At 38.2% G+C, this 12,759-nt stretch overlaps 1 protein-coding gene across 1 annotated transcript in view; it reads right to left on the bottom strand.

Moving 5' to 3' along the window:
• Nucleotides 1-12,759, bottom strand: part of KHDRBS3 (KH RNA binding domain containing, signal transduction associated 3) — an 87,150-nt gene that overhangs the window by 47,100 nt on the left and 27,291 nt on the right. The window contains exons 3-4 of the mRNA XM_009088286.4: nt 5,003-5,119; nt 2,733-2,879 (exon numbers count right to left, since the gene is read on the bottom strand). Of these exons, the coding sequence (XP_009086534.1) occupies nt 2,733-2,879; nt 5,003-5,119 (264 nt within the window). The remainder of the gene's footprint in view (nt 1-2,732; nt 2,880-5,002; nt 5,120-12,759) is intronic.

Below are 12,759 nucleotides of genomic sequence, written 5' to 3'. Positions count from 1 at the left end.
AAATTACACCATGGCAGCTGCTTGAGGTTAAATTTCAATGCAAGGATGCCCATGGATCCAAAGATCCAATAAGAGAGGCTGAGGCATTTTTGCTGTAGTCAGCTAGCACAAGGATATTCTGTATTCTGCATTCTAGCACCAAACATGATGTTATGTTCAGCACTGATCTGAAAAATGAACAGTAACCATATTCATAAATTGGGTCTAGCATCTAAAACTACAGGAAGTCAGAGCGACTCTACATTGTAAGGAGAATGCAAATTATGATCATAATCATATATACACATAGCAGGACATCTTTCCTGAAATAAAACAGGTAATTTCTTAAGCCACAACAGACCTTGGAGGGAAAAAAAGACAAACCACCAAGTTGCATTTGGCAGCAGTGAACCAAACAGTTCTAGAGAAGAAAAAGCTGTTCCTTATTCCTTCAGTGGCTGCTGCAAGGGGGGGCAGGTGAAAGAGATTAAGTCATTTAGAGCAATTCTGATAAGCTTACATTTGAAAAGCCAAAGGGAAATTAAGACAGTGTTGGCTTGATCCCACAGTTTAGGAAAGATTATGTAGCATCAGTTTGGCTCAGTATAATAAAGATGCAATGATCAAAAAATAAAGATGGAAAAGTGTGTAACCACCAGTCAATGGAATTGTTCATTATCAGTCTGTAATTCTACTGGCTTAACACACTAATGACCAGATTTTGATAAGCTTACTTCAATTATGGCAACGTTAGGGAAATCAACCTCAATGAAGAAAAATAAGACCTCTGATGAAGGGGGCATGGGGATCAGGCATATCCTTCCTTCCAGCACGTGCAAGAAGCATTTATCAAATTAAACATATTTCTATCTAAAAAAGGCAGCTGTTTGCTGTCTAGAATAGCCAAGAATTTAATTCTCCCTTATCTTTTCACACCATTAAATCATGAATCATGTAATTAGAGTAACCTTTGATATTATGACACCCAGCATTCCTAGAAATATTCTGTTGAGTATCCCCTGTTTGATCTGTTAGGATGTCTGAACAGTAGCATGCTCATTCACCTCTTTTCATATGCATCATGAAAAACGCAATTTGGAACCTGCAGACTAATGTACAATGTGAAGCTTGATTTTTTATAAGATGAGAACACAACACCCAAGACATCTTTGCTTTTTAACTGTCCTGAAATGCATCTACATTAGGGTTATTTCACATCAGGACATATTCCTACTAACCTTACTGACAATTGTCAATTATCATCCTTTGGTTCATACCGCAGTAGCATTGGGGCACATGAACTCCATTCAGACAAAAACAAGTCAGAAGAAACACTCAAGGAGCACACAGCTCCAGTCACCTGGAGACTCATAAAATAGCTTGAGTTGTAAGAGACCAAGAGGGATCATTTAAGTCCAAATCCTGGCCTTGCACAGGACACCTCTAGAATCCCACCATGTGCCTGAGAGTACTGTCCATTTCTTGAACTCTCTCAGGCTTGGTGCTGTGACCATTTCCCTGGGGAGCCTGTTCTGGTGCCCAGCCACTCTCTGGGTGGTTACACAGATGTGGACTAGGTTTGGTACAAACTATAATTCCCAAAATACACACAGGAGCACTGTTAAGTACCAGCACCAACTGCACAAGAGACAACCCCAGCTGGTCCCCAGTACAGCCACTCTGGCTCCACTCAGACATTTCCAAGCTGCTGTCACTCAGACACATGCCTCAGGAAACTTTCCTTGGCCAGGTCCCCACACTTCCCAGATCTGACACTAATAAAGACTAACACCTGGGTAACATTTTCAGCAGTAAAAATAAACAGAAGTCAATGCACCTTAAGAATGCTTTGCTTTCTATTCCATTCCTTTGATCATCAATACAGACTGAAGAAATGTTCACTTAGGAGCTAAAACAGTCGGGAACTTCACACAGAGAAACATCACCTCAAGTGCTCCAGAGCTTCCTAAAAGAGGCTGGATTTTTTCAAGCATTTTAAGATTGAAAAGAAGTAAGGTTGCTTCTTACATGAGGAGCAGATGAAGTTATCTTCTTGTAGAAGACATTAGAAACCCATTAACTAGATCTATCCCAACCTGGAATATACAAAATTGTACTGGAAACCAGATGTCATTGTATACACCCATACAATGGAAGCTGAAGTATACACCAGAGAACAAGTATAGCTCATGTATCACTAGTATTGTGATAAAAATGAAGATAAAAGATAAACCTGTATTGATTCTCAGCACTCAACATTAAACCAGGATTACAGGTGAGAGAAGTACTAAAGCTTCAAATGTATTAATTCTTAAACAGAACTGATGCTTCACATGTACCAAGAAAACATTAAAGGCACACATTTTACAGATTTTTACAATAATTTGTAGTCTGTGATACTTTGCATATGACTAGTTAAGCAAGACAAAGTTTCTCTTTTACTGTAGGTCAAGTCATGAGATTTGTGTGGACAATTATAGATTCACCCAGCAATTGCCTGTATCAAAATGCAAAGTATTTGACAACCATCCTTTCTTTCACAAAGGAAATCAAGCAACATGACCTGACCAATACTGTGCACTGTTCAGAATCATAGAACAGTTTGGGTTGGAAAGGACCTTAAACACCATCTAGGTTCCAAGCCCCTGCAATGGGCAGAGACACCTTTGCCAGACCAGCTTACTCAGTTTTAGAGATAACATTTCTCACTCAAGACTACCAGAATTCTCATTAAAAAAAAAAAAAATACTAACAGGGATGAGGAATTTCTTGATTTCTTCCAATGCATGTCCCATTCTGGCATATGCTTCTGCAGGTGGAGCAAATACTTCAATTAAAACGTGTAGGTCATCATTTAGGTGGAAATACTTTGCCTCCCCACTTTTTCTCAACTCTTCCTCCTAGGAGATAAGAAAAAGATTGTTTTTACACATTCTTGTTTGAAACATTCTAATGCAAGTGTTGAAGTTTCTCCAGAGGAATTTGCAGAGGCTCTTCACTCATGTTCAGATGTCTGCAAATAAAAAAGTAACAGGAAGTAAAAGCCAACAGCTTCTGCTCACATACTGAAATTGTAGCACAAGGAGGAATGCTTCCAAGAGTTTTCCCAGGTGCACCAGTTTCATGAAGACACTCTTTTCATGAAAGTAAAGTCAACAGAAACAGGTTTGATCAAATATTCCATAAGAGCAAGCTTCTTTTACCAATATTATTTCAATCTCAGTATTACTATGCTGTTCTCACTGAAGTTTTTATCCAATGAGTGCATCCTTCACAGAACTGTGCTATTTGGACATAAAGCTAACAGCATATGAAATGAGGGAAGAGAACATTAGCAAAAAGAGTTCACTAGCTATTTCAGTAGCAAGCCAATTTCTTTCATCTTCCTTCACCCAACCCACTTCAATGACTGCAAAGCTGAGTTCAATGGAGTAAAGCAGAGCTCAGTTCTCAAATACTAACATTCACATGCAAAATATTCACAGACCAAAAGTGCAGCACCTGCTTTTTTCAGGCTGCCGCTCATGCATGTGTACTTGACTGGTCCAAAGGGATGAAACCAGCACTAAAAATAATTTCAGTGCTTTACCAGACAACATTATATCAAATAATTAGCAGTTCTGTTGTCTAAAAAACTAACACTCCCCTGCAGCTTCCCATATTTGGCAAGAACTAGGTAAGCACGTCACCCTTAAGATTACTAAATTTGTGAGCTGCAATGATAGCTGAACTCTCCCCTGCACACTCCTAATTATGGGTTGAGGTTTATATGTGACAATCCATTTCTGCTCCTCATGAATAACCTTCTTATTAACATGATTTGTGCTTAACTATGAAGATGTTTAAAACAGGAAAGAAAACCCAAAAATCAGTCTAGATCGCTGTCAAAGCACCCAGACCAAGAATATTAAGAGGTCACTCAGCAGGATTAGACTCTGTCAGTAAAATCAGTATTTTGTCAATAAAAATAAGAGATCATAAAAATAGAAAGTAACCCAATGTAAACATCACAGCTCAAATATTTAGTTTTAATAGGAACTGCTTCTCAATTAAATGCTTTAGGCACAGTTACTCAAAACCTGTGAGCCACTAGCACTGGGAGCTAGTTGAGTTCCCCATATTAGTATATACTTGCACCACAAGTTTCCTGTCCTTTTCTCCTAAATAGGAAAAAAATCACTGTGCAGTTAGTTTGTACAGAAAACAGAGTGCTAAGAAACTTCCTTTCTGTGCTTATTGATCAAGTTGGCTGATAAAAGCAATAAGCAATAGAAGAGTCACCATTTTCTGCATAGGATCTGGTAAAAAAGCATTTCAATCAGCACTTTCAACAAAACATACAGAATTTCAATGCAGGTTTTTTTAATAATATTCCCATAACCAATCTTGTAAGATCGCTCTGTGCTTTTTTTGCTAAGTTCACTTTATTATTGTATTTTATTTTAGTTCTGCAACACAACTTGGCAAAGCTTCCATTAATTTCTCCATTACTTGCAAGGAGTAATGGCGAAATTAATGGAATTTCTGATTCCATTAATTCATGATATATGTGGGCACCTTCTAGCTCGGGACATTCTATTGTTCTAGAAAACACTACACACTAAAACTCTTATAACAGCTCACAAATGAAAATGAGCTCACTCACTCACTGGTTACATCTCACAACCTTGGGAACACATTAGGTATTTCAGGTTTTTTTTGGTTTCCCACAAAGACCAACACATAAGCCACAACTTGTTCCCATTCCAGTTTCCCTCTTTGACAGCAATTTAGCTCCCATAAAATTCTCTGCCTTCCATTACATGACATCTATTGCCTGCATGTGGAATGTTGGAATCTACTGCTTGCATATTCCACTACATGTGGAATCTCGGCTTGGCTGGCCAAAGAGAGACATTGACCAATAACTAATATTAGGATTTCCTCTGCTTTTTATTTGCTCCTGTTTTCATTACAAGGTTTGTTCCCCTCCTCAGAAATTTAAGGTAAGTATCAAAACTCCACTGGCATAGTCAGGCCTTACCTTTGTCTTGTCCCTCATAGAACCTTTTCCCAAAATAGACATTTTTGTCAGTGTTTCTTCCTGTAAACGCTTTAGAGAATTACCACGTGGACCCAGAAGTTTTCCCACAAAGTTGAACTGTAAGAAAACAAAGAAACAAAAAACCAACATATTAACTTCATTGGATTTTTAATAGTAAATTAATGAGCAATGAGTAAATTAAAAGGGATATTTTGCTGAAACAGCTTTTGGTCACAGGTGCAAATGACTAGATCATAAATTAAAAAATATTAAGTACAATCACATAGTGCAATTAATAGAATGTCAGTGGCTCCAGCAACATAGAAGTATCTGAACTCAAGGATAACTTGGTGTCCAGTACAGGCTGCCAGGTCAAGAGTAGCCTGTTGACAAAGCCCTCTTGCTCCAGCTAACAGGAGGCATCATGCCCAAGGCTTCTGTCCTGCTGAGGGACTCCAACCACCCAACACCTGCTGGAAAAGTGGCAAGGTGAGCTGCAGGCAACCCTGGAGACTCCTGGAATGCATGTGGGACAATTTCCTGACCCAGATTACAGACAGACCTACCAGAGGGGAGGCATTATAGGATCTGCTGGTCTCTGAGGCAAATGAGCTCAATGGGGACACCAGGATTGGAGGCAGCGATCGTGCATTGGATGTGGATCAGGTAAGGAGTAAAGTTGGGCTCATGAATTTTAGGGAAGCAGACTTCTAGCTCTTTGGGGAGCAAGTCAGTGGGATCCCCTCAGAGACTGCCCTCAGGGATGAGGGAGTGGAACCGAGCTGGCAGATCTTTAAGGACTTCTTCTATTGAACACAGGAGTTAGTGACTCCCAGCAGCAAGAATTCAGGCAAGAGAACTGCGTGGCTGAGAAGGGACAGGCTGATCAAACTAAAGGGCAAGAAATAAATACACAGACAGTGGGAAGTTAAGTCAGGTGACCTGGGAAGAGTGTAGAGGTAAGTCTGGTTGTGTAGAGCTGGGGTGAGGAGGGCCCAAGCACAGCTGAAACTGAATCTGGCAAAAGACACAAAGAGCAACAGAAAGGGCTTCTCCAGACGTCCCAAGCAGAAAAGGAAGGTTAAAGAAGGTATTGTTCCCCCTTTGCCTTGATAAACAATGCTGGAAAACTGGTTACAACAGGTAAGAAGGTTGAGGTACTCAACACCTGAAGTGACGCAATCATGTTAAAAAGATAGTTTTAGGCAGAAATAAAATATATAGATGCTGAACAGCAAATGAGCTTAGATACACATTAGATACACTCAAATTTAAGAAACAGTTTGTAAGTTCTTTGCTTGTCCCTTTACTACTGTGTCACTGAAGAGCCAAGATGGGCTGCACTGATCTTCCTGTTCATCTGGAGTTACTTGAAAGGAACTAACAATGGGGCAATGGCAGTCCCAAATCTCTTGTTGCTACACTGGAAGTGCTGATGGATCAAAGGCCCAGCTGCACTCACCCTACAATGGAGAAAGTCTACAGCTCCAATTCATTTCTTTCAGCTTTAGACAGAAAGGAAAACAATCATTAAAAGTCAAGTAAATATGGAAATATATGTTTATTCCCCTTACTCGTTGAAAATTCAATTCCCAATGTAGACCTGACACAATACTATTGAGAAAATGGCTTACAGATTACTAAAGCCCACAGAGCTTACTAAATTTAAGGTCTTGTGTGAACCACTCTTTCCTGAAATTATCAGGTCACATCAAAAAATTCTCAGGGAATTTCCTTTTATTTTTGTTTTTTAAATTAGAGTTGTTCATTTTTTTCATAAAGGTCCTAAAATATAGTCAATAAAAATATTAATCAGAAAGATTGAAAAGATACAGGCAGAAATCTCCCTTACTGAGAATATTCAGGACTGAAGGCCACTGATGGGGTCCTGTGCAATTTAATTTAAAATCATTATTTCAACAGAAGGTTGAACATCTGAAGACACAGATGTTCTCTAGAGATTCCTTTATCTTGGACTTCTGATTTTATTTTTTCCCAAGATATAACTAAGGAAAGCAAACAAATTCAAACAATTTGTAACAAATTTGAACCTCAAGATGTCAATTATTCCTTATCAAGAGTTTCCTCAAAGGAAGCTCATAGTTCAGCTCAAAGTAAAGCTTTTATGTAGAGGAACTCCACCTCAGTTTTTCAAGAATTACTTAAGATTACTTATGCCTACTTATAACAGCCTTTTAAGCTATTGGGAACAAAAATATGCACTTACTCTTTACTGCAGCTATATTCTTTCAGTTAAAACCAAGTAGTTTAATGTTGTGTAAATCTAAAACTTGACGTACCAAACTTTAATAACACCAAAATTTGTCATCTTTTAAAAACCATGAAATCTCTAGTGCCAAAGTCAGACACTACAGAAGCTACACAAGGACTGCACAGATGACATGTTCTAGACACATTTAATGAACATGAATAGTATTGTCTGCATCCTGAGATCCACTGAACTATTCTTTTCTGTGCACTGAGGCTCCAAATATTTGATTTGACAAGGCTGAAACATAAGAAACTTCTGTTGCAAGTCTGAAATCCTGCTGATTTAAAAGCACAACACTTCTAGGCATAGCTTAAAAGCACAAAGAAAGGTTAATAAATATGGCTTAAAATGCACTCACAAAGCATTTTTGCTCCCACATAACAAAACTGAGAGGCTTTGGAACATTTCAGTTGATTATTCCATAAATAAAACCCACTTATGATATTGAAGGAATCCTTTCAGTAGATAACAGATTATTTACTTTCAACAGATAATGCATTTTGTTCAAATGATTGGTTTATCTCCTTTTTACATCAAATTGGAAACATCTCATCAAAGGTCTTATTTGAGATATTTCATAGATACAGAAACATTTAAAGTATCAGTCACTAAGTTAATATTATTACTTATACAGTGCTTTCAAACAAATAATAGACTATCTCAAACCTAAAGGTACAAATCCAGCACACAGTAAAAGAATAAGTTACTTAGAAAATTAACAAATCCTGTTAATGTGCTGGTGTTACAGAAGCAGGTAAGCCTGGCAGATGCAGGTTAGCTCTTACACAAGATTGCTCACATACAAGTTGCATGGGTGCTTCCCAGGTTCCACATTTAGGGTTTATTTGCCCCAAGAGCACAAGAACAAAGAATAAAATTCAAGTTTATTATTGAACTGAAGCTTATAAACTATCTTTGAATTAGATAGACTGGAGAGTAACAAACAGAAATCTGAGCAGCTCTGCCCGAGTCAGACCAGTCATGCTCACTAGTGCTGGATCAGAATCAGATGTGCCAGACTCCCCTCTCTACTCACCCCTCTCAAACAGCACAATCACCTCTAAGCTGCTGTAAATACCAAAAATTGTCCTCACCTTCACCAGCTTCAGCTTAATACTGCATTAAAGCAGTCACACTGTATTCCAGTGCAAGCTGGTGAAGTTTTCAGTTCTACAGGGCAGATGAACTCCTAAGAGTCAACCATAAATGTCACTCTACACTGGATCACCTTTGTCGAATCAGGAATTGCCTCTGCACTAAGACAGCTTCTAATGTATTAGGTAAGTACCAGTAAACTATGGACAATGGCATATGTAAGAGGAGATAAAGTCCCCAACTCAAATGTGCTTCTAGAGCAGCTCTGAAGGATTTGGCAAATATGGTATCTCAAGCAAAATTACAGACATCTTTGCAAAAACAATATCAAGACTCAGATGAACAGACCTGGGACGAAACAATTAGATAAAATGGGGAAAATTAGCACCTCAGCTACACTTCTAACCAAATAATATTCTACTGTTGATAAATGGTACCCTCTGAAAAAAATACCATCCAATAATACATTCATTTGAGCAAAAGGATGCAAGGTTTGAGAGGAGTTCTTATTCCTAAAATCAACATTCAAAGAACATGATACTCTCTTCAAAACCATTTGATCTCCTATATGAATTATAACAAAAAGGAAAAAAAAAATCTAATGCCAGTGCTACAGCATTTTTAAATGTATATATTACAGAAGAGGGGATATAATAGAAAAAGTAATCCTTGTTTATCCCCAACCAAGGCAAGTCTGCTAAGAATGGTTCATCCAGCTTAAAACACTTAGTGAAAGTATAAATGCTTGACCAAATGCTTTCCTGTAAAGCTTTAAGCACTCCATTGTTATTAAAGCCATGGAAAGCTTTCTTAACATTTTAGTTTACTGCAATGGTTTCTCTGTGACAGGGTCACTAGAAAAAAAAAAAAAATAGAGATTCAGAGCACTTTCCCCTAGAATGACCTGAAACAAGGCAAACTTCAAGGTTTTTCCTATTCATCTCAGAAAGTTAAAGTTTTTATAGAAAGATAAGTGCTTCAAGCATCAATGTTACACCACAAACTACTTTCCTTCATGTAACATGGTAATAGGTCTTTAAACATTTATTCGAAGCAGAAAGCTTGGTCAATTTTACCATAAAGTTGCTAAAAAGTTATCTCTGCTATTACTATTGATGCTTGTTCCTCCACATTTCTTCTGGTTATGCAATAACATTTTCTCTTTTCTGCTTTAAGAAATGAGCTATTACGAAAAATTGCTTTCTAAGTAGTCATGTGATTAAAATATTAATCTCTCCATGACTTTACAAAAGGATGACAGATATATTGTATATGACAATGATACTTTAAATCAGGTATTTTCACTTTAGAAGCTGAGCTAAAAGGCTTAAATGGATACCAGTTCCACAAGTCAGTAACTTTTGAGAAAATATATTTAAAGTATCACTTTGGGAAACAACAGACCATTTCTTCCTAACTTCTGAGATTTACCCAGTATTTAAGTGTAGATCTATGGGCAATTTTTAAAATGATAGCCTGTCAAAATGGAAATAATTCTTCCCCACAGTTTTGATCCATCTCATAGAAAACCATCATGATTCCATTTATCATCCATGGGAGCTATATTTTTCACCCAATTCAGAACACCCAAATTCAGCAAACTTTCAAAGCAAAATCAGGTTTTGAGACTAAACTACTTCACAATGCATATTCATTAAATGTATGGGAGGGGGTAACACCTTCCTGCCTCACAAGTACACAAGAAAGCTCTAAAACACCTTTCACATGTGATGGCTCTTCATAGCAGAACTGGGACAGATCCAGAATCCCTCCACAACTACATCAGGACCTTCCTTGAGTGGCCAGCTCACCTTTTATGCCTTTAAGTCTGTGTAAGTTTGAATATTATTTTCAAGCATGAAACACAAAAGAAATACAGGTTTAAGCATCACATTTTCACGAACAACCCAGGGTGAGTTGAAGTATTCAGCAGATCAAAGAAGTCACTCAAACCTTAGTATCCTAAGCTGACAAGATCTTATTCCACTACCTGCAGTTTCAACACCCAGCATGCACATGAACTCTTTTCTATAGGTCAGTTCTACCTCAGAAAGTTGGCCCTTTTCCTATAAGGCTGCATAAAATCCCAACCTCACTAATCCTTACTTGTAGTACATGTCCCAGTTACAACAGGATTGCATACCAAAGCTTATTCAAGCTTCACCTAAATACCTCAGATTAATTTCTGTATCACAGCTCTTCAGGCCTCTTGGAGGCATCTGCAGAGCTGGACAAAACCAAAAAAACTCTAAGACCCTGCACAACCATATTCTGAAAAGATGTGACTGGGCCTGCAATCTATAGGGGAGTTTCCACAAGGTTTTGTCTTACCAGGTAAGACTATCTAAATATCAAGACATATTAAATCAGGGACTTTTTTACAGGAGTCTGTAAATAACACAAGAAAATTTATTCAAATGCACAACCAGCTTCAAAGAGAAACTGAACATAGCTCATGGGACTAACCATCTTGAGTTATTTGATAGCACAGACAAAATTCAGGTTTCCTTGGTTATTCCATCACCTTCCATCAAGGCCCAGGTATGAAAAAAAACCCATTTATACCAACTATCTGTAGCATAGGATTAAGCATGTAAACTGACACTGCCAAGGGTTGAGTAAGACAAAGGTCCCCAGTTAAAGGATTTAATTACAGAGTATCACAGAAAGAACTAAGATCTCTTAGGCAGGAGGCCAATTAAGCACATCACCAGGAACTCTCAACTATTTCTGCACTAAGCAAAAGGCCAAAAACTCATAATTTTTCAGGGTGAGCAAAGATGCCTAAAGAAGTGCAATACACACTTTTGAATGTGAGGTCTACCATTTTCTCTTCCAACAGAAACCCAGCTGCTCTGCATGTTAGTTGAAGAGCTTCTGCTGCACTTAACCTGTCACCTTCCAGGGCTGTCAGAGGTAATTGCACAGGACCCAGCCATGGGCTCATGAGAATGGATCTGACAGGACAGGAAATGTGAGCAAGCATTACCAGGCTGATCTGATCAGAGCCTGGACTGCCTGACCTGTGTTGAGGCTATTATGATTTATTCAAGGAATCAGTGTTACAGAAAAGTTTTAAAGAAGGAAAAGGCAATGCAACATACATTTCAGGTCTAGCAAGCTGTCTTGCTTGGGGGCAGGGCACTGATGGGTTGTTTTGGTTCACAGACCTCTTTCATAACAAAAAATTAGAATAGAATTAATCAAATATCAATATACATAAACAGCAGAGGCATCTTTCTTTCCCAGAGTCATCCCTGGCAAATATAAACAAAGGAATAATTATCTACCAACTCTGTCAAAGGAGTTCACCAGTTTTGTCACACACAGCTTGTCCTTAGTGAAGCCACCTTGGCTGTCCCCAGTCAGCCAACATGGATAAATATTCAACACATGCACTCCACATACAGTTCAGGAGGACCAAGATGATTGGAACAACCCCATATCCATCTCACAAATCTTGATAAAGCATCTCTAACTTCTGGTCCCTCCTCTGAACACATGAAATAGGAATAGGATTGGCAACTCAAAAATTTATTGATGCAAAAAGACACTGGTCTCCCATGTTTAGGCATCTGAAACTCATGTCACTTACTGCAGACTACAGTATGCCAGGATAAGGTTCTTATTTGCCATGCTGAAGCTATGTAATTTCATACAATGTGTCATAATTTATTAAATCTCAAAAATAAAACCACAAGCAATAGCAAATTGCAGTGACTCGTTGTGGTTTAGGGCAGGTGCTTTTCAGAGGTATCAGGAGTACCTAACATAATTCTGAACTGATACTTCCTATACAGTGAGAAATTTTAGTTCATTTTGACTCTACAGAACCTTTAATGAGCAGCCTTTATCAATTATCTACATGCAATAAAATGGAAATTTCTAAGAGAAGCTGAGCCCCCAAATATTGAGGTAAAAATATTCTTAAATATTAAGTATCTAGGATTTTATTCACTCTGTCAGAAGAGAGATTTATGTGAATAGAGATAGCAATATTTTGCTTTCTGTGAAGCAGTCCTAGTTGAGATGAAGGAACTCACATGACATGTCTCTTCTTCACAGCTGTTTTATTTTGCACCCCTGGACCTGCCAGGACATAAGCTCAGGCTTCCTTACATAGCACACACCAGGCTTTACTCCAGTTCAGTGTCTTTATAGGTCAGAATCAAACAGCAGAGCATCTCCAGCCATTCAAAATATGACAAGGACTTTCCTACAAGCTATCCTAAATAATTTCAGTGTTTAGTCCTAAAAGGAAAGCTGACACTAGATAAGGATCAGAAGTATCTTTCAGAGGGCAGTGTTTCCCCTTTTAATAGCCAGTTTGCCTTTCTTGGCCCTGAACCCAAATATCTAAATCTCAACATTTAGAAGAAAAACATTCTGT

This window comes from Serinus canaria, chromosome 2, assembly GCF_022539315.1.
Source record: "Serinus canaria isolate serCan28SL12 chromosome 2, serCan2020, whole genome shotgun sequence".
NCBI classification, from domain to species: domain Eukaryota; kingdom Metazoa; phylum Chordata; class Aves; order Passeriformes; family Fringillidae; genus Serinus; species Serinus canaria.
The sequence above is the reverse complement of the archived record's forward strand: the minus strand, read 5'-3'. Positions and strand labels throughout refer to the sequence as shown.